Source organism: Panthera tigris, chromosome A2 (genome assembly GCF_018350195.1).
Source record: "Panthera tigris isolate Pti1 chromosome A2, P.tigris_Pti1_mat1.1, whole genome shotgun sequence".
Taxonomy (NCBI): Eukaryota; Metazoa; Chordata; class Mammalia; order Carnivora; family Felidae; genus Panthera; species Panthera tigris.
In genome coordinates this window covers 144,453,454-144,474,261 of record NC_056661.1, presented here as the reverse complement: position 1 = coordinate 144,474,261, position 20,808 = coordinate 144,453,454, and the positions used below count along the sequence as shown (strand labels likewise).

General features: G+C 38.4%; 1 protein-coding gene across 6 annotated transcripts in view; it reads right to left on the bottom strand.

Annotated features, from left to right (window-relative positions):
* The window catches only part of NRF1 (nuclear respiratory factor 1), a 144,016-nt gene that overhangs the window by 66,257 nt on the left and 56,951 nt on the right, over positions 1–20,808 (bottom strand). For all 6 annotated transcript variants that reach the window (XR_006212616.1, XM_042972093.1, XM_042972104.1 and 3 more), the window contains exons 3-4: positions 18,245–18,359; positions 16,074–16,200 (exon numbers count right to left, since the gene is read on the bottom strand). Coding sequence is in view for 5 of the 6 variants with exons in the window: in XM_042972093.1 (XP_042828027.1) it covers positions 16,074–16,200; positions 18,245–18,359 (242 nt within the window). In the remaining variant the exon portion in view is untranslated. The remainder of the gene's footprint in view (positions 1–16,073; positions 16,201–18,244; positions 18,360–20,808) is intronic.

Here is a 20,808-nt window from a genome sequence, read left to right as displayed (position 1 = left end):
GTCTACCAATCTCTCTTCCCCCAATTCATCCTATTGACCAATGACATTTAAAATATCTGAGCCCAGGGTGCCTGGATGGCTCAGTTAGTAGAGCATGTGACTCTTGATCTCAGGGTTGTGAGTTCAAACTTATGTTGGGTATAGAGATTCCTTTAAAAAAAAAAAAAAGTATTAAAAAAAAAATCTCAGCCCCTTTGGGACTATATGAAAATAAGTAAGTTTCTGAAACACTGAATATGATTTACTGATCACTTACCAGGTGCCAAGCACTGCATATATGATCTCAATTAATCTTCACACAATTCAATAAGGAAAATTCTAGTATACCCATTGTACAGCTAAGAAAAACAAGGCTTAATGAACTTAAGTAACTTCCCCAAATCATATAGTTAGTATAACAGTAATATAGGTATAAACCAAACTATTTTCTTTTTTAATTTTTTTTTTTTAACGTTTATTTATTTTTGAGACAGAGAGAGACACAGCATGAACGGGGGAGGGGCAGAGAGAGAGGGAAACACAGAATTGGAAGCAGGCTCCAGGCTCTGAGCCATCAGCCCAGAGCCCGACATGGGGCTCGAACCCGCGGACCGCAAGATCGTGACCTGAGCCGAAGTCGGACGCTTAACCGACTGAGCCACCCAGGCGCCCCCCAAACTAATTTTTGTCTAGCTCCAAAGCCTGTACGTTCAGCCACTTAGCTATCATTTCTTTTTTTCTCAAAACCATCTCTACAGCTCCCCAGTTCTCACAGGATGAAGGCCAAACTCTCAGTCCAGCATTTCAACCTTTCTGATCATTCCCTACTTTTCCACTGCGGCCACCAGATAACAGTTGTGCCTGCCCAGTTCTGTAGACTATGGGGACGGCACCCTCTTAGTTGGCCAGTTTCCTCACTAACTTTTGCATCTAGCAAGTTCTTTTCTACCTCTGGGTCTTTAATTCTGCTTCCTATCCAAACATTATCCATCTTTCAAGGCCCAACTCCATTTCCACTTCTTTTAAGAAAAATCCCCAAGTGTTCTACCCATAATTCTCTTACTCCTTTTTAAATTCCTACAAACTCAAATGGTCACTTAGATTGTTATATATACCGTATACAACTAGTGTGTGACATCACTGAGCATAGGGACTGGGTCTTTTATTTAACATACATTATGAAACAGTTGACATAATCAGACATGTGCAGAAGATATATTGACAAGCATTCTCATAACTGCCAGAGATGGAAAGCGTTTAGGGTGTTTACAAGAGCCATTAGAGTTCTGGGCACAGAATGTGCTTGTTGAGGATTTAGGAACTGGCTGCTACAAACATAATATCAACAGGCCTTTAGTCTGGTTGAAAAAACAGTCCCCGACAAAATACCATAGTTCTGTATACCTGAAGCTTTTCTGGAGAAAAGACAAATCTTCAGGAAGGTCCCATGGAAGATTGAAAAAAATTTTTTTTTATCTATGAGCTCCTCTAAAATGAAAAATATATTGTCATCTCAGGTAAACCAAAAGATGCCCCAGTGCAGAGCTGCCCTCAGACCTGTGATCCTGAAGCACACCTGGCATGGAGCCAGGCCAGACTCTGGCCCATGAAGTTATGTTGGCTTCACCCTGTTCTCTCTCCAGCCCCAATGTTAGCCTCTTTCCTCCCCCGCCTCAGTCCAGATTCCTAATTTTCCCCTCGCCCCCGGATCCCTAGTTTTGGACCTTGAAACCTCAAAGGACTTGGATGGAATTCTTATCTCCTCCTACTTTGTACCTAACAGTGTTAGTTATTTGTTAAGTACGTAGATAAATGAAGATTTTTTACTTTACTATTTTTTTTTTTACTTTACTATTTTTAAACATTTTAATTCCAGTAAACATATAGCGTTATCCTAGTTTCAGGTGTACAATATAGTGATTCACCAATTCTATACATTACTCAGTGCTCATCATGGTAAGTGTACTCTTAATCCCCTTACCTGCTTCGCCCATCCACTCCACCCCCCTCTGGTAATCATCCATTTGTTCTCTAAAGTTAAGAGTCTGCTTTTTGGTTTCTCTCTTTTTTTTCTTTGTTCATTTGTTTTGCTTCTTAAATTCCACATATGAGTGAAACTATAAGGTATTTTTACTTTACTATTTTTTAAATATGCTTCCACATTTCCTAACTCAAAGCTATTTTTAAAAACCTATACAAAAAAGTGAATGATTTAGAACAAGAAATCCTGACCAACTCCAGGGCTCACCCATCTACTGGGAAAGAAGAATTAAAGACAGAAGAATGATTTCAAAGAAGCTGGTGACAACCCCAGAGCTACCTCTTGCCTCTGTGACTATGACTAATTTCTGTACCTGTGGAACTGGTTAGTCATATCCAGTGTGTCCCCATCTAACTGCTATGGATTATTTTTTTTTTAATTTTTTTTAATGTTTATTTATTTTTGAAGGAAAGAGAGACAGTGTGGGTGGGGGGGGGGATGGGCAGAGAGAGAGAGGGAGACACAGAATCTGAAGCAGGCTCCAGGCTCTGAGCTGTCAGCACAGAGCCTGACGCAGGGCTCGAACCCACAAACCATGAGATCATGACCTGAGCCAAAGTCGGATGCTCAACTGACTGAGCCACCCAGGCACCCCACTGCTATGGATTATTAACTCTGAGAAAAGAGCTACATCTCCAGAGACTCTTGAAGTTCTTCTAAAAACGGATAGAAATTCTCTCTCTGTTCCTCAACAAAATATTTCTAGGCCTATTCCTACTACACCTATAAAAGTACGGGATATGGCAGTAAGCCAAGAGAATGCCCTCAGGGCACGGCAACTTAAAAAATCTACCATTTGCCAATGCTTCTCATGCCAGCTCTCTCTAAACATATATGGGGGATGATAATCAACTTTAGTTAATTTCTACTGCTCCCCAGTGAGGTAGGTATTATCTTACACATGAGGACACTGAGCAACATATAGGAAAAATCCATGTGCGGAACTATACAAAAAAATCAAAGCTTAAAAACAGATTTCACAAATGTGGAGTTATAGTTATATATGCCCACTCTAGCTTAATACCAACCCATTGGCAAAACTGAATGAGCTTGTCTAAATGTTAATAATGCTATGTTTTACTATGGGAGCCACACCTTCACTTAAGAAGGATATCAAAAAGGGTCAAAACACTCAATGGAGCTGCTCTGGAGGTCTTTTAACTTGTTTTTTGTTTTAAAAAGCTGAGGCTTAAGAAGACAAAGGTTTTAAACTGCAGAGAACATTAGATCTGAAAGTCTAGATCCCAAGCGACGTAGAGAAGCCTTGAGCTTCTGGATAAGGAAATCTCGTTCTACATCATAGTCAAAGGCTCTTTCTGAGAGTTTAGCTGGTTTTATTTCACTATCCCACATTACAAGTATAGACATGGCATATGTGACTTCTGAACCCGGCAGCTCCCCCATCCAGCCAGCCATCAAACAAGTATTTATTATTCATCTCCTGTATGTGAGGCACTGTGCTAAGGAAGGGCTGTGGACAAAATGGAAAGCAAAATCAGTCACAGTGTCCCATTGTTGTGTATATTCCTGTTTAGTGGAGAGGACAAACAAAAAATAATCACAAAAATAAATGTACAATTACGAGCCAGGACAAGTACTATAAAGAAGGACACAAGCTAACTTCGTAGTTCTTTACTTCCCAAGGTCTCAATTGAGATCCAACGGAGGATTAGAGCCTAGAAACCAAATCTGCATTGCTGAGTGCTGCCGAATGTTTAAGACGCTTTATTTCATGCAACAAATATTACCGAGCAGCTACTCGTGGCAGGGGAACGTGCGGCACTGGGAGCACAATGGAGAACAAAGTAGATCTAGCCCCTCCTGTCTTGGGGCTCACAATCTAGCTGGGGACAGACAGTGATCAAATAATCACACAAATAAGAGTGCATCTGTAGTAAGTAGGCGGAGGTGCGGTGAGAGCCTTGGCTAGAATGAGGGGCTGTGACTTATGCAGGAGGTGAGAGAAGGCTTCGCAGAAGTGTCGACTGAACTGAATTCTTAAGTACAAGTCAGAGTTATAAGGTGAGGAAGGAGGTCAGAAAGAGAGCAAATTGGAGTTAAGAGCATACACAAAAGCTCTGTGGAGGGATGACACAGTTTGTGCAAAGGAGTGAGCGGACACTCTTGTGGCTGGAGTGGAGAGAAGCTGGGGAGGGGGGAAGATATGGCTAGAGGTGGAGGAGAGTCACGCAAAGGCCTCCTGCGGAAAGGGAACTGGATGGACACCAGAGTTGGTAGCCAGGCTGGTGGCAATGGAAAGAGAGAAAACTGGGCAAATTTGAGAGCTATTTAGGAAATGGAGAACAAAATAATGGGTATGGGGAAGAGAGGAGAGAGGGAGGTGCCAGAAATGGCTCTAGGTTTCTGCCTTGCATAACTGGATGAGGGACAGACAGACACTGAAATAGACGTAAGAATTTTTTTTTGGTGGAGGAGAAGATTTAAGTTTATAGTTTTGCTCAAGTTGAAGTGCTATTAAGATATCTAGGAGGAGATTTTTCTCTTTCCTGTTCTATTTCAGTGACAATCTTTTGGGAAGTATTTTTGATAATGTCTGTTTTCTGTTATTTGTATCTTTAATGTATATAGAAATAACTTTTCTTTCTTTTTTAAAAACTGCATACAAACATATGGGCATATAGATGGAATTTCATTTTTTTTAAAGATTTTATTTTTTAAAAAAATTTTTAAAAATGTTTTTATTTGAGACAAAGAGAGACAGAGCATGAGCAGGGGAGGGGCAGAGACAGAGGGAGACACAGAATCCAAAGCAGGCTCCAGGCTCTGAGCTGTCAGCACAGAGCCTGACGCGGGGCTCGAACTCACAGACCGTGAGATCATGACCTGAGCTGAAGTCGGACGCTTAACCGACTGAGCCACCCAGGCGTCCCTTTAAGATTTTGTTTTTAAGTAATCTCTACATGCAACGTGGGACTTGAACCCACAACCCTGAGATGAAGAGTCACATGCTCTACCTACTGAGCCAGCCAGGTGCCCCCAAAATTTCACTTCTATGTCCTACTATCTTTCACCCCATCACTCCCTCACCCTCAAGGTGCCCTGATGGCCTCCCCTCTTGTTTCTGCGGGTGTGACCAAGAAGAGGGAAAGGAGGAGTGACTTCTGCTGTTCATTACCACCACCAGAAAAATGCGCTTTAAACTGTCTCCTTTCCTCCCCAGAAAGAAGCAGGTAGTAGCTATAATCATCCTGACCTTTCTTTCACAGGACTGTGGAGAACTGAAAGGTAGCTCTGTTCCGTTTTAGAAGAAGAGGCAAGGACTAAGGAAATGAGATTAAATTTGAAACCCCATATTTAATGCCCTAGACAAACCTATGGAAAATGTAATACTCCATCACCTTGAACCCAAATCCCAACAGTGGCTTTATTATACAGAAGTTGGGGAATCTTAGGCAAATCACTTAGCCTCTCTGGTCTAGTACTCTCTTGCAAAATGAAAATAATAATATCCCTACACCTCCAGGTTATTGCCAGAATTACTGAGACTATGTATACTTCAAAGTTTTTTTAATAGTTTTTATAAAAAATGATACAAATGTTAGTAACTTTACTAACCATATATTTGCTGTACTATACAAATGCAGAGGTTCCATAAACATGTATAAAATGCAGATTTAATTTTAAAGTAGGACCAGACTCTTTGTATGGTTCCATAACCTGCTTTGTTCATTTAATACAACATCACCATTTGAAAATGTTAAGAAAAAGATCTATGTCGTGATATTTAATGGCAGGATAGCAGTCCTATCTCTGGATGGGCCATCAATTTAATCCCTTATCTTTAAACATTTAGGTTATTCTCAAATTAAAAAAAAATACTATAAAGAGTACAGTGACTAATGTACATACATCTTTGCCCACTTAACCAATTATTTCCTTAAGATAAAATTTCAAAAGGAAGCTGGATTAAAAAGTGTACATTTGGGCACTTTTTATACCAGTTGCCAATCTGCCCTGTAGAAAATTACACAGTTTAAACTGTCTGTGGGGCGCCTGGGTGGCTCAGTCGGTTAAGCGTCCGACTTCAGCTCAGGTCACGATCTCGCGGTCCGCGAGTTTGAGCCCCGTGTCGGGCTCTGGGCTGATGGCTCGGAGCCTGGAGCCTGCTTCCGATTCTGTGTCTCCCTCTCTCTCTGCCCCTCCCCCATTCATGCTCTGTCTCTCTCTGTCTCAAAAATAAATAAACGTTAAAAAAAAATTAAAAAAAAAATAAGCTGAGATACCAACATTGCAAGATGTACATCTTTTTCACATTTGCCATTCCCAAGCCATGTAAAATGGCTTTCTATTTTAATTCCCATTTCTTTGAAAATTTTGGGTTTTTAGACATTTGTATTTCCTCCTTCTGTTCATGTTTTTTTTCTCTTTTGTCTTTGGGTGTTTGAAAATAGAATTTTAAATGAAAAATTTAAATATCCAGGAAGATGTAAAGAACAGTAAATAAGTGCTTCTACCCTCACCACCCAGATTCAATAATTGTCAATATTTTGGCATAATTATTTTATCTTCCATCTGTACATATACATACACATGCAATGTTTCTGGGGCTAACCACTTAAAGTATATTTTAAACACTTCTAAATACTTTAGCATGCATCCTGGAAATATAAGGGCATTTTCATACATAACTATAATACAATGATCACATCCTACAGAAATAACAGAATTCCTTAATATCACCTAATAGATAATCCATATTCAAACCTATCTTTGGGTCTTTGTTATTCATCTGTTCATATTTTTATTGACTTTTGAGAGCTCTTTATATATTAAGAATATTAATCATTAGTTCACTACTTACTGTGTGATCTTGAACAAATTACTTAAGCTCTCAAACCCTCAAATTGCTACATCTGTAAAGCACAAATAAGATATATATATATATAGATATATATAATAGGATTATTGTGATTAAGTAAAAATCATAAAGTACTCAGCAGAAAACAGGCATGTTAAAAATACTCAATAAATTATAATTGCTGTTATTAATTTGAAAACATTTTTTCCAGTTTGTTGTGAGCCATTTAATTTTATTTACAGTGCTTTGCTATACACCCCAATTGTAGGCAAGGAGGTAATATGGGCAGAATGCTGAAAAATATTTACAAAACATTTTAACATCAACTATTAAAGGCCTCGTAAAGTTTCCAATCCCCCCCCCCCTTTTTTTTTTAACATTTATTTATTTCTTTGAGACAGAGAGAGACAGAACATGAATGGGGGAGGGCTAGAGAGAGATGGAGACACAGAATCCGAAGCAGGCTCCAGGCTCCGAGCTGTCAGCACAGAGCCTGACGCGGGGCTCGAACTCACAGACCGTGAGATCGTGACCTGAGCCGAAGTTGGACGCTCAACCGACTGAGCTACCCAGGCGCCCCTCCAATCCCCTTTTAACAAGCTCTTAAAATAACAATCTTGAATCTGAAATCCATATTCCAAAACTGAACAGCCCTACTGAATTTTAATTTTCCTAGAGTTCTCAGCAGCTTCCAGCTAGAAAAGCAAAAAGGAAGATTAAGGATAGCTTCAGGCAGGACAAAATGCAAATATCAGTTTTAAAATTATTAAATGAGATTATACATACAAAGTGCTTATAACATACCTACAGTATAGTTATACCTACAGTATATATGCCACAGTAAGCACTCAATAAATGTTAGACATTATTATAAAATCTAAATCATTTCCTTTTATTAACAAGAGATTATGTGTAATACATTGCATACTGATTATGGTAAACAATGGCTCTAATTATTTAATACCACTTTCTATACCAGTGTATAGTAAGATTAAGGAATATCCTGCACCTTGCAAGTCAACAGAGGTCACCCAAAATAATCGGAGCATAGTGTTTCCTTTGAGGGATAGAGTTTAATTACTTTTTCAATTTTGTACATATTTATTGTTCTACTGAGGTTTAGGTATATTTTAGTGATTTTACTTTTTACTAACTTACCCACTTAGTTGAGATTTTTAATTTAGAAGAACAGAATTAATGCACAGAATTTCCTTACAATTTTCAATCTATTCGTATCTGCAGTTAAAACTCTTATCTAATTTCTAAGTCTATATATTTGCTTTCTTCTCCCTTTTCCTCAACTAGCATGCTAGAAATTTTTCTATTTCATTGGATTTTTCATAGTATCATTTCTGGAATGTAACAGTTCTACTTTTTCTGCTCACAGACTCGTTCATTTCTTCCACATGTTTATTCTATTTTTTTCTTAGACTCATGTTGATATTCCCTTTCCAGCTTCTCGAATTCAATAGTTTCTTTTCCATCTTTCTTGCGTATATAAAAAAATTAAGGCAGTGAATATTCCTTTGAGTACCAGTTCGAATCATATTTTTTAAGTTTTGCTTTACATTTTTTAAAGTTTATTTATTTTTGAGAGAGAGACTCCCAAGCAGGCTCCACACTGTTAGCACAGACAACTCGGGGCCCAATTCCACAAAATGTGGGATCATGACCTGAGCTGAAATCAAGAGGTGGACGCTTAACCCAATGAGCCACCCAGGTGCCACACCTCCCTAACCATTTTTTAAAAGTTTAAGAAGTATGCATGTATGTACGTACGAGCATTTTAAAATTTCCATGTAGCTAAAAAATTTTTCCTGTCCATCTTTTGATTTTAAGTTCAAAATTTCCTGTAATTTGGTCAAAAATATGGCCTATATAATTCCACTACTGGGTATTTACCCAAAGAAAATGAAAACACTAATTTGAAAAGATGTATGTACCCTATAATGTTTATTGCAGCATTATTTACAATAGCCAAGATACAGAAGCAACCCAAGTGTCCATCCATAGACAGATGGATAAAAAAGAGGTGGTAGATTAATGCAATATTTCTCAGCCATAAAAAAAGAATGAAATCTTACCATTTGCAACATGGATGTATGTAAAATGTAAAATGCTAAGTGAAGTAAGTCAGAGAGAAAGACAAATACCGTATGATTTCATTCACATGTGGAATTTAAGAAACAAAACAAACGAAAAAAACCAACAAACAAAAAAACAGACTCTTAAATACAGAGAACGAACTGTTGGCTGCCGGGGTGAGGGATGAATAAAATAGATGAAAGGTATTCAAGAGTACACTTAGCTTGAGCACTGAGCAATTTACAGAATCACTGAACCACTGAATTGTGTACCCAAAACTAATATAATACTGTATGTTAATTATACTTCAGTTTTAAAAAAAGAGATTTGTAGTTCTGGATGAAAAACAAAATTAAAGTAGTTCCTTGAATAAAAAAACATATGGTTTGTATAGTTTCTGCATTTTGTAATTTATTAAGATTTTTGTTGGGGCCTAATATATGGTCAATTCTTATAATTCATTCATGTTATTTTTCAAATATGGCATATTATATCCTTGTGTAGTAATAATACTAGCATACATATCTTCTTTTTTTTAATGTTTTTTGAATGTTTGTTTATTTTTGAGAGAGAGAAAGAGAGAGAGAGAGAGAGAGAGAGAGCGAGCGTGCGCGCATGAGCGGGGGAGGGGCAGAGAGCGAGGGAAACACAGAATACAAAGCAGGCTCCAGGCTCTGAGCTGTCAGCACAGAGCCCAACGCGGGGCTCAAACTCACGAGCTGTGAGATCATGACCTGAGCCGAAGCTGGACACTCAACCGACTGAGCCACCCAGGCTCCCCTAGCATACATATCTTCTATATTAACCTTGTTTATTCTTTTATTCAGATTTCTATATTCTTATTTACAGTTTTCTTCCTTAACCTGACCAAGATTATTAAGGCCTCCTTAATCTGACCAAGATTATTAAGGCCTCCTGCCACTGTCATTTTTAAAAATTTTTCTTATATTTGTAATTTTTTGATCTGCACACTTTGCTTTAATGGTAGTTGAGGCATAAAAAGTTCAGTGTAAATTTATACTGTTTATCAATACCAAATTACCTCTGGTTCTCAGTTAATATTGTCTTGAGAATTTGGCTTTGTCTGATATTAATGCTGTAATCCACGATTTATTTTTGTAGGCATTTGTCTGACATGCCTTTGCCTATTATTTTACTTTTAACATTTTTAACAGCTTTATTGAGACTATAATTCATACACCTTACCTACTAGTTTCGTATGACTGACACAGGTATTGCTAACTTAGTGGCTTAAAACAACAGAAATTCATTTTCTTAGTTTTTCACTGGGCTAAAGTCAAGGTTATTGGCAAGCCTGGTCCTTTTGGAGGATCTAGGGGGAGTCCATTTCCTTGTCTTGTCTAGCTGCTCCTAGCCTGTATTCTTTGGCCCCTGACCCCTTCTCTTGCATCCAACCTTTTACTCCTACCAACACATCTTCTATTTCCTTATCAATCTCCCTTTGTCTCCCTCTTATAAAGACAGTGTGGTTAGGCTTAGGGCCTACCTGGATAATCTAGGGCAATCTCCCCCATCTCAAGATTGTTAACCTAATCACATCACAAAGTTCTTTTTGCCACACAAGGTAACACACCAAAGTTCCAGGGATTCAGACCTGGATATCCTTGGGGGTCACTATTCAGCCTATGAGACCATACAATTCACCATTTAAAGTGTACAATTCAACCTTTTTAAGTATATATGTAGGGTTGTGCAAGCATCATCATAATCTAATTTTAGAACACTTTGATTCCCTTTAAAATAAACTCCGTACTCATTGGCTGTCACTTTCCATTCCTCCCTCCCACCTCTCCAACCTGGCAACGACTAATCTACTTTCCGTCTCTACAGATTTGCCTGTTCTGGACACTGCATATACATGGAATCATACAACATGTGGTCTTTTGTGACTGGGCTCTTTAACTTGGTGCAATGTTTTCAAGGTTCATCCATGCTGTAGTTTTTATCAGTATTTCATTCCCTCTTACTGCTGAATAATAGTCCATATATGGATAATAACACATTTTATTTATCCGCTCATTAGCTGATGAACATTTCGGTTGTTCCCACTTTGAGGCTATTATGAATAATGCTGTTAAAAATATCATGTGTAAGTTTTATGTATAAGTCTTGCTGCTATGGACACTGTGTATAAGATTTGTTTTCAGTTCTCTTGGGTAAACCTAGGAGCAGAACTGCCAGGTCATGTGGTAACTCTACTTTTAATATTTTAAGAAACTGCCAAACTGCTTTCTGAAGCGTCTGTATCATTTTATGCTCCCAGTAGCAATGTATGGAGGGTTCCAATTTCTGCATATTCTCAACAACACTTACTGGTGTCCATCTTTTTGATTATAATAATCCTGTCTAATTCTGGTTTTGGTTTTCATTTCCCTAATGACTATTCATCATTAGTGCTCATATACTTGCTGGCCACTTCTCTATCTCTATATATATTTGGAGAAATAGGTATTCAGATTTGTTGCCATTTTTAAAAAACTTTTAGTGTAGTTGAAAACAATTTACATGAGTTTCAGCTATTACAACACAGTGATTTGACAACTCTATGCATTATGCTATGCTCATAAGTGTAGCTATTGTCACCATAATACCACTGAGTATATACCCTATACTGTACCTTTCATCCCCAGGACTTATTCATTCCATAATTGGAAACTTGTACCTCCCGCTCCCCTCTACCCATCTGCCCCCCTTTACCTGCCTGCCCATCCCCACCACTCCCCTCTGGCAATCACCAATTTGTTCTCTATTTATGAGTCTGTTTCTGATTGGTTTGGTTTGTTTTTTAGATTCCACATATAACCGAAATCATATGATACTTGTCTTTCTCTGTCTGACTCATTTCACTTAGCGTAATACCCTCTAGAGTACATATTTGTTGTCACAAATGGCAAGATTTCATTCTTTTTTACGGCTGAGTAATATTCCATTGTAGACATATACTACCTCTTCTTTATCCATTCATCAATGGATGGACACTTAGGTTGCTCCCACATCTTGGCAACTGTAAATGATGCTGCAGTAAACATAGGGGTGCATATATCTTTTTGAATTAGTATTTTTATGTTCTTCTGTAAATACCCAGTAGTAGAATTACTGGATTGTATGGTATTTCTTTTTCTCTTTTTTTAATTTTATTTATTTTGACAGAGAGAGCGAGAGGTTTGGGGGCAGAGAGAGAGAGAGAGATAGAGAGAGAAAGAATCCCAGCAGGCTCCATACTGCCGGCACAGAGCCCAATGGTGGGGCTCAAACCCACAAACAGCAAATTCATGGCCTGAGCTGAAACCAAGAGTCCGAAAGTTAACGGAGTGAGCCACCCAGGTGCCCCTGGTTATTTCTTCTCAAAAAAAAAAAAAAAAAAGAAAAAATTTAAGTTTTATTTATTTTTGAGAGACAGAGAGAGAGAGAGAGAGAGAGAGAGAGAGAATAAGTGGGGGACAGGCAGAGAGAGAGAGGGAGAGAATCCCAAGCAGGCTCCACACTGCCAGGGCAGAGCTTGAACCCATGAACCACGAGATCATGAACTGAGTCAAAGTTGGACACTCAACTGACTGAGCCACCCAGGTGCCCCTCTATTTTTAATTTTTTAAGAAACCTCCATACTGCTTTCCACAGTGGCTGCACCAAAGTATATTTCTACCAACAGTGCACAAGTGGTGTTTCCTCTACATCCCCACCAACACTTGTTACTTCTTGTTTTGGTACTGGCCATTCTGACAGGTGTGATGTGACATCTCACTACGGTTTTGATTTGCATTTCCCTGATGATGAATGAGGTTGAGCATCTTCTAATGTATCTGTTGGCTACCTGTAGGTATTCTTTGGAAAAATGTCTACTCAGGTCCTCTGCCCCTTTTTTAATTGGATTGTTTGTTTTTTTGGTGTTGAGCTATGTAACTTCTTAATGTATTTTGGATATTAACTCCTTAACAGATATATCATTTACAAGTATCCTCTCACATCGGGGCACCTGGGTGGCTCAGTCAGTTGGACATCTGACTTTGGCTCAGGTCATGATCTTGTCATTTGTGAGTTTGAACCTTGCACTGGGCTCTGTGCTGGCAGCTCAGAGCCTGGAGCCTGCTTAGGATTCTGTGTTTCCCTCTCTCTCTCTGCCCCTCCTCTGCTCATGCTCTGTCTCTCTCTCTCTCTCAAAAACAAAATAAACGTTTAGAGCAACGTCTTAAAAAAAAACAACAAGTATCCTCTCACATTCAGCAGATGGCCTTTTCATTATGTTGATGGCTTCCTTTGTTGTACAAAAAGCTTATTTTGGTGTAGTCCTAATAATTTATTTTTGCTCATTTGCCTTGCCTGAGGAGACACATGCATAAATATCTTGATGAGGCCAACGTACAAGAAATTACTGCCCATGTTTTCTTCTAAGAGTTTTATAGTTTTAGGTCTCACATTAGGTTTTTAATCCATTTTGAGTTTATTTTTGTGAATGATGTAAGAAATGGTCTAGTTTCACTCTTCTGCATGTAGCTGTCTAGTGTTCCCAGCACCATTTTTTGAAGAGACTTTCTTTCCTTCATTGTATATTCTTGCCTCCATGGTCATAGATTAATTGACCATATAACAGTGGATTCATTTCTGGGCTTTCTATTCCATTCCATTGATCTATGTGTCTATTTTTTGTGCCAGTACCATACTGTTTTGATTACTAAAGCTTTGTAACATATTGTGAAATCTGGGATTGTGATACCTCCAGCTGTGTCCTTCTTTCTCAAGACTGCGCTGGCTATTCGAGGTCTTTTGTGGATCCATACAAATTTCAGGATTATTTGTTCTGCTTCTATGAAAAATGCTATTGGTATTTTGATTGGGATTGCACTGAATCTGTAGATTACTTTGGGTAGTATGGACATTTTAACAATATTAATTCTTCCAATCCATGAGCAAAAAATATCTTTCTTTTTGTTTGTGTTGTCATCAATTTCCTTCATCATTGTTGTATATTTTTCAGAGTACTGGTCTTCCACCTCCTTGGTTAAGTTTATTCCTAAGTATTTTATTCTTTTTCGGCGCAATTGTAAATAGAATTATTTTCTTCATTTCTGTTTCTGCTACTTTGTTATTAGTGTATGAAGTGCATCAAATTTCTGTATATGAATTTTGTATCCTGCAACAATTCATTTATGCATTCGAACAGATTTTTGGTGGAGTCTATAGGGTATTCTAAATATAGTATAATGTCATCTGCAAATAGTGACAGATTGTTTGCCATTTTAAAATTGGGCTGTCTTTTTATTGTTGAATTCTGAAAGTTCTTTATATATTCTGGATTCAAGTTATTTGTCAGATACATAATTTGCAAATATTTTCTCCCATTCTGTGGATTGTCTTTTCACTTTCTTAATGGTATCATTTACAGCCACTCTGGACATTTGTGGTCAATGTAAGTATGTCACATAAATTAAATACAGTTGGGTTTTGGTTTAGATTATTGTTGTTCCATCTGAAAGAAAATCTTTGTCTTTCTTAAAGGAGTTAATCTATTTATATTTACGATTTATAACAGAATTAATTGATCTCACTTAAATTACTTTGTTCTATATATTGTGTTTTTTTAATTCCTTTTACATGGACTTTTTTTTTTCTCTTTAGTGTTCTGAAGACATATGTTGCTTCCATTTCTACTAGTATTTATTCTTTAGCTTGTATTTATCAAATGTCAGTCAGTGAAAAAATAGCTACTGCTTTTTATCTCAGTCTAGTTTATCATACAATAGTTTGCTTCTGTTTCATAGAGTCTATACCTTTTTGTACTCTATGGAAGACTCCAACAATTTCCCAAAAACTTCTTTTTGATTTTTTTTTTTAAAGATTTTAAGTAATCTCTACACCCAACATGGGGCTCAACTTACAATCCTGAGGTCAAGAGTCATACACGCTCAACTTACTGAGCCAGCCAGGCACCCCTCTTTTCAGTGAGTAATTTTCAGAGGTATTTTTCTGAGTCTTCTAGAGGAGTCTTTTTCATAGGTCACATTACTATTAGTAGTAGTAAAATTATTTTAAATTTTTAACACCGAAGAAAAGAAGACATGCCCAGATTTCATGTTTGTGAACATCATGACGCTAATGAGTGCTTCTCAGGTGCCATTTTGAGGTAGAAGCCTTCCACCATACTCTTCTAAGGAAAGGTCCTAATATGCATCCCATTCTAGGGCCTCAGGAATTTTTGGCAAAACACAAAAATGTTGAAAAGGAACCACGACATTTGTATGTGAAAGAAAAACCAATAAACAAAATTTCACTAATCAGTCATAAATTCCTAAAATATCTATATTTTATATGGGAGAAATCTAACGAATGTCTCTTTAGCTAATAAATGTTATCCTAATAAAAACAAAATATAATTTAAATCTGGACAGACCATTATTCTAAGTTATTTTGGCCAGAGAAAAAGCAGTTCACATAGCATAAGTATGCAGGGGTAAAATACTATCTTTATCAACTTAGCTATGGATAGTTAGGCAATCAAAATATTCAACTCTATTTCTAAACTGAAGCAGAGTGCTAAATCGATTTCTTTGAAGAAATGCAAGAGATTTAAATAGACAACTCAAATACGGACAACCAGTAAAATGCTTCCTGAGGTTTGTCTCATGAAATTTGTATTGTGGAATTATTGCCCACTTTGTTTCTGACGTAAATCAGTAACTTTCTTACAAAACCTGCATGGGTTTCTTAACAAACATAATACCACTTTCCCCCCTTGCGTCTGATAGATAGCAATGTATCTATCAGATAGGATATCTAATAGGGTAGAATATGTGGTTACAATAAGTAGAAACAGAAATAAAGGCTCCTGGCTGATTCAGCTGGTGGAATATGTGACTCTTAATCTTGAGGTTGTGAGTTCAAGCCCTGTGTTGGGTATAGAGATTACTTTAAAAGAAAAAAAGAAAAAAATTAAAAAAAAAAAAAAAAGAAAGAAACAGAAATAATCCTTTTTATTTTGATCTACATAAAGTAGCTTGAAAATGGGTCCCACTCCCACCCCTGGATGAGGGGAGGATAGGAGTAATAGCTATTGTACTAGACAGAGGACCAAAAGAATGAACAACAACCCACAGAAAGCAAAGAGTATCTGAGAACACAGCTGAGTCTTCTTACCACATTCTCCAAAGGTGCTGCACCAAACACTTTAAAGACAGGGTTGGGTTTGGAGGGTGAGATACAGAGGACAATAGCTTGCTGTCCCACTCGAGTAGTATATTCATCCAACGTGGCTCGGAGTTTCCTGAATCAGAGAATGAAAAAAGAATAAAAACAGTTAAAGGAAATTATGGTGACACAGAAACAAAACTTACTTTGACAATGTATTCTGATTAGATACAGGTGTTTTGTTTTGTTTTGTTTTATGTGAAATGTGAAAAGGGGAGCGTGAGGTTGGATAGCTCATTCATTTAAAATATGTGCATACCTCTGTCCTAAAGACCAATGACTAGCCCACTGATATATGGGTTGGCCACAAGTTTGCTTCAGGATACAGACGTGACACAATGTTGAACATGGAGAGTATAATTCTTCCGGAACCACCAAAGGGGTTTTCTCTTACAGCTACTTATAATAATAAAGATTACTGCTGAGAGGTATTCTTGTAGACTTTATCATATCATCTCCGCGCTTAATGAAACTCACAAACTGCGAGACGTAAGCCAAAGTCAGTCACTTAACCAACTGAACCACCCAGGCGCCCTGCTCTATTAGTTTTAAGACACTATAATTTCTGTCCTGGATCACTACAATAACCTCCTAATTACTCACCCTGCTTCCTTTCTTATACACCCAAATTCTATTCTCAACATGGCAGCCCAAGGGATCCTTTTAAAATATACATTAGGGGGCGTCTGGGTGACTCAGTTAAGTGTCCTATTCTTGATTTTGGCTCAGGTCATGATCTCGCAGTTTATGAGATCGACCGCCCTGTCAGGCTCTGCGCTGACAGCTCAGAGCCTGCTTGGGATTCTCTCTCTCTTCCCGCACCCCTCTGCCACTCCCCCTCCCCATACTCTCCCCCTCTCCTTCTGCCCTTCCCCCACTAGCACTCTCTCTCTCTCCCTCTCTCTCTCTCTCAAAATAAATAAATATTAAAAATATATATATATATAAATCAGACCATATCACTGCTTTGGTCAAAAGCCTTCACTGACTTCTTGGGGCACCTGGGTGGCTCAGTCAGTTAGGCATCTGAATTGATTTTGCCTCAGGCCACGATCTCAGTTTGTGAGTTCGAGCCCCACACTGGGCTCCGTATTGACAGTATGGAGCTTGCTTAGAATTCTCTCTCTTTCCCTCTTTCTCTGCCTCTTCCCTCCCGCCCCCCTCTCAAAATAAAGAAATAAACTTAAAAAAAAAAAAAAAAAAGCTTTCATTGACCGCCCATCTCACTCAGAACAAGAGTCAAAGCCCTTATACTGGACCAAAGACCCCATGACATGGCTCTTGACTACTTTTTTTTTTTTTTTTTTTTAAGAGACATAGAGTGAGGGTGAGTGGGGGAGGCAGGGGGAAAGAAAATCTTAAGCAGACTCCAAACCCAGCACGGGAGCCAATACAGAGCTCGATCTCACGACCCTGAGATCATGACCTGAGCTGAAATCCAGAGTCAGACACTCAACCAACTGAGCCACCCAGGCGCCCTTTATCATATATACTACTACTCTGACTCAATCTCCTCTCATTCTCTCCCTGACTGTTCCCCAAACATGACAACCATGTTCCATCCTACTTCAGAAACTTTGTTCTTGCTATTCCCTCTGTCTGAAAAGCTCTTTCCCTAGACATCAACAACGCCCTTGCACTTACTTCAGATCTCTGTTCAAAGTTTGCCTGTCAAAGAAGACTTCCCAGACCACCCCTGTAAAATAAACCACTCTATATCCCCAAGCCCCAACCTTTCTATTTTCCTTACTCCACTTTATTTTTTCCCAAAGTATCTACCTTCATTTGACATTTTTCTCCCCCCCCCCCCCCCCCCCACTAGAATAAGAGCTCTTTAAGGGAATCTGTTGTGTTCACTGTTCTATTCCCAAGGCCTAGAACAATGTCTGGCACAGAGCCGGCATAAAAATTTTCTCTGAATGAACTGAAGTGATATTATACATCTGTTCATCATTTCTAGTTTCATTTATTTAATTCCATAGGAGTACTCTGAAGTCTAACTCTGCCATCGAGGGATCTAACTCGGTATCCTCAACGCACCAAATAACATATGTTCTAACTGTCATCCGCACCACGAAGCGTTTGAGGAACAGCAACGATATGGGTAAAGGAGCCCTCACCGAAGCAAACGTGTTTGCTGTCTCTTCCGGATAGATGGATTAGACTCAAACACATGAGGCCGTTTCCGTTTCTTTCCTGTTGCCACAGCAGCAGCAGCAGCCATTCCCACGGGACCTGAAATAACAACGTATGCGCGACATCAGGCAAAGCCTGTGAACTGTACAAGACAGAAAACAGAGGTACAAAAAAGGCAGCACTTATCTAATGTCTTCTCAATACAGAATGTTCCTGATATGATCAACATACTTCATTATTGTGCAACATGAGTCATATTTTCATTTACCAATAAAGCTTACAATGAATCTAAAAAAGTGATGGGCTTAAACACCTCCCGACCATACACTAGCTAAATTTTACATCATGTTTTGGTTGCCAGCATGCCCATACTGTTGAGGCAATATTCTCAGAGGTGCCACATGAAACTGCAGCATTGAGAGGAAGAGCTTGCCAAAAGCAAACACAGTCACAGATTTCAAATCTCACTTCCATCCCTGTGCCCCTCTTTCCATTACCCCAAGTTAAAGAAGTCAGAGACAGTCATTCATACTTGGATCTCAAACAGTAACAACACCTGTACGAGGAATATCTGGAAGAAAATTATCTTAATTGGATATTCTTTCCTTACATATCTGAGAAATGTGCCTAAAATGGAGTTGTTGATCACAAAAAACCTGACGCTGGCAGGAAAGAGATGACAACCATGCCACTCTTAAGGAAAGCATGTTAATAAAAGTTGGTCTGGCTTGCCCTGAGATTAAAATGAAGCGTAGGCCCTAAGGAATTATTGGAGTCTCTGATCCATGGGACCTCAATATATCAAGGACATTCCATTTTTTTTTCTTTTTTAAAGCAGATGATCCACTTTTATCTTTTTTTGTAAACCCTATAAAAAGCTAAAATGAAAATTATATTTACTCACATTTATACTGGCATATGTGTTATATTATGTTCTAAGTGGCTCAATTAAAATAAGCCTCCCTGGGGGTGCCTGGGTGGCTGTTAGTTAAGCATCTGACTTCAGCTCAGGTCATGATCTCACGGTTCGTGAGCCTGAACACTGCGTCAGGCTCTGTGCGACAGCTCAGAGCCTGGAGCCTGCTTCAGATTCTGTGTCTCCCTCTCTCTCTGCCCCTCCCCTCCTCACATTCTGTCTGTCTGTCCTTCTCTCAAAAATAAACATTAAAAAATATTTAAATAAGCCTCCCTGAAAATCTAGACAAATCTCTCTACATGTTATTTAGTAGTATAATCAGTCTGACTTAAATAAATTCCTCTAAAGAGCCCCAGAGCAAGTCAAAAAATAAATTCATCCTTTTTACCTTCTTTTCCAACATAAACAGCTGATAGATGAAAAAATCTTACTGATACATTTATCCAGCATTTTATTTTTTTTAATTGTGATAAGAACACTGAACATGAGACCTACCATATTAACTTTTTAAAAATTTTATCTTCATTCATTCCTTCTCTGATGCTCTTCCTTTTTTTAATTTTATTTTTTTAATCTACCATATTAAAATTTTAAGTGTATAAGATAGGCACTATTTTGTACGCCAGATTTCTAGAATTTATTCATCCTGCATAATTGAAACTTTACACCTGTTGAAAAACAACTCTTCATTTCCACACCCCCGTCCCTGGCAACTACCATTGTACCCCTGTTCCTGCGAGTTTGACTAATACCTCATATAAGTGAAATCACGCAGGATCTGTTCTTCTGTAACTGGCTTATCTCACTTAGCATAATGCCCTCAAGGTTCACCCATGTTGTTGCCATATGGCAGGATTTCCTTCCTTTTAACGGTTGGATAATATTCCATTCTATATAGGAGCTCCTGGGTGGTTCAGTTGGTTAAGCTTAAGTCTTGATTTTGGCTCAGGTTATGATCTTACAGTTCATGAGAGCCCCCTGTCGGCTATGCTCTGCCAGCACGGAACCTGCTTGGGATATTCTCTCTCTCTCCCTCTCCCTTCTTCCCTTCCTCCCTCCCTCACCTGTTTGCACACACACTCTCTCTTTCAAAATTAAAAAAATTAAAAAAAAAAAAACATTTAAAAAGATATCCCCTTCCAGATATACACATTTTCTTTAGCCATTCATCTATCAGTGAACATCTGAATTGCTTCCACAACTTAGCTATTGTGAATAATGAACACGGGAATGCAAATAACTCTACGAGGTCCTAATTTCAATTCTTCCAAATAGATATCCAGAGGTGGAACTGCTGGATCATAGGGCAGTTCTATTTTTAATTTTTTGCAGAAACTTCATACTGTTTTCCACAGAGGCTGTACCATTTTACATTCCCACCAACAGCATACAAGGTTCCAATTTCTCCATATCCTTGCTAATATTTATCTTCTGTTTTTTGTTGTTGTTTTTTTTTTAAATGCTTATTTATGACAGCACAAGAGGGAGAGGGGCAGAGAGAGAGAGAGAGAGAGAGAGAGAGAATCTGTGTTGACAGCACAGAGCCCAATGGGGGACTTAATCTCATGAACCATGAGATCATGTCCTGAGCCAAAATCAAGAGTCAAATGCTTAACTGACTGAGCCACCCAG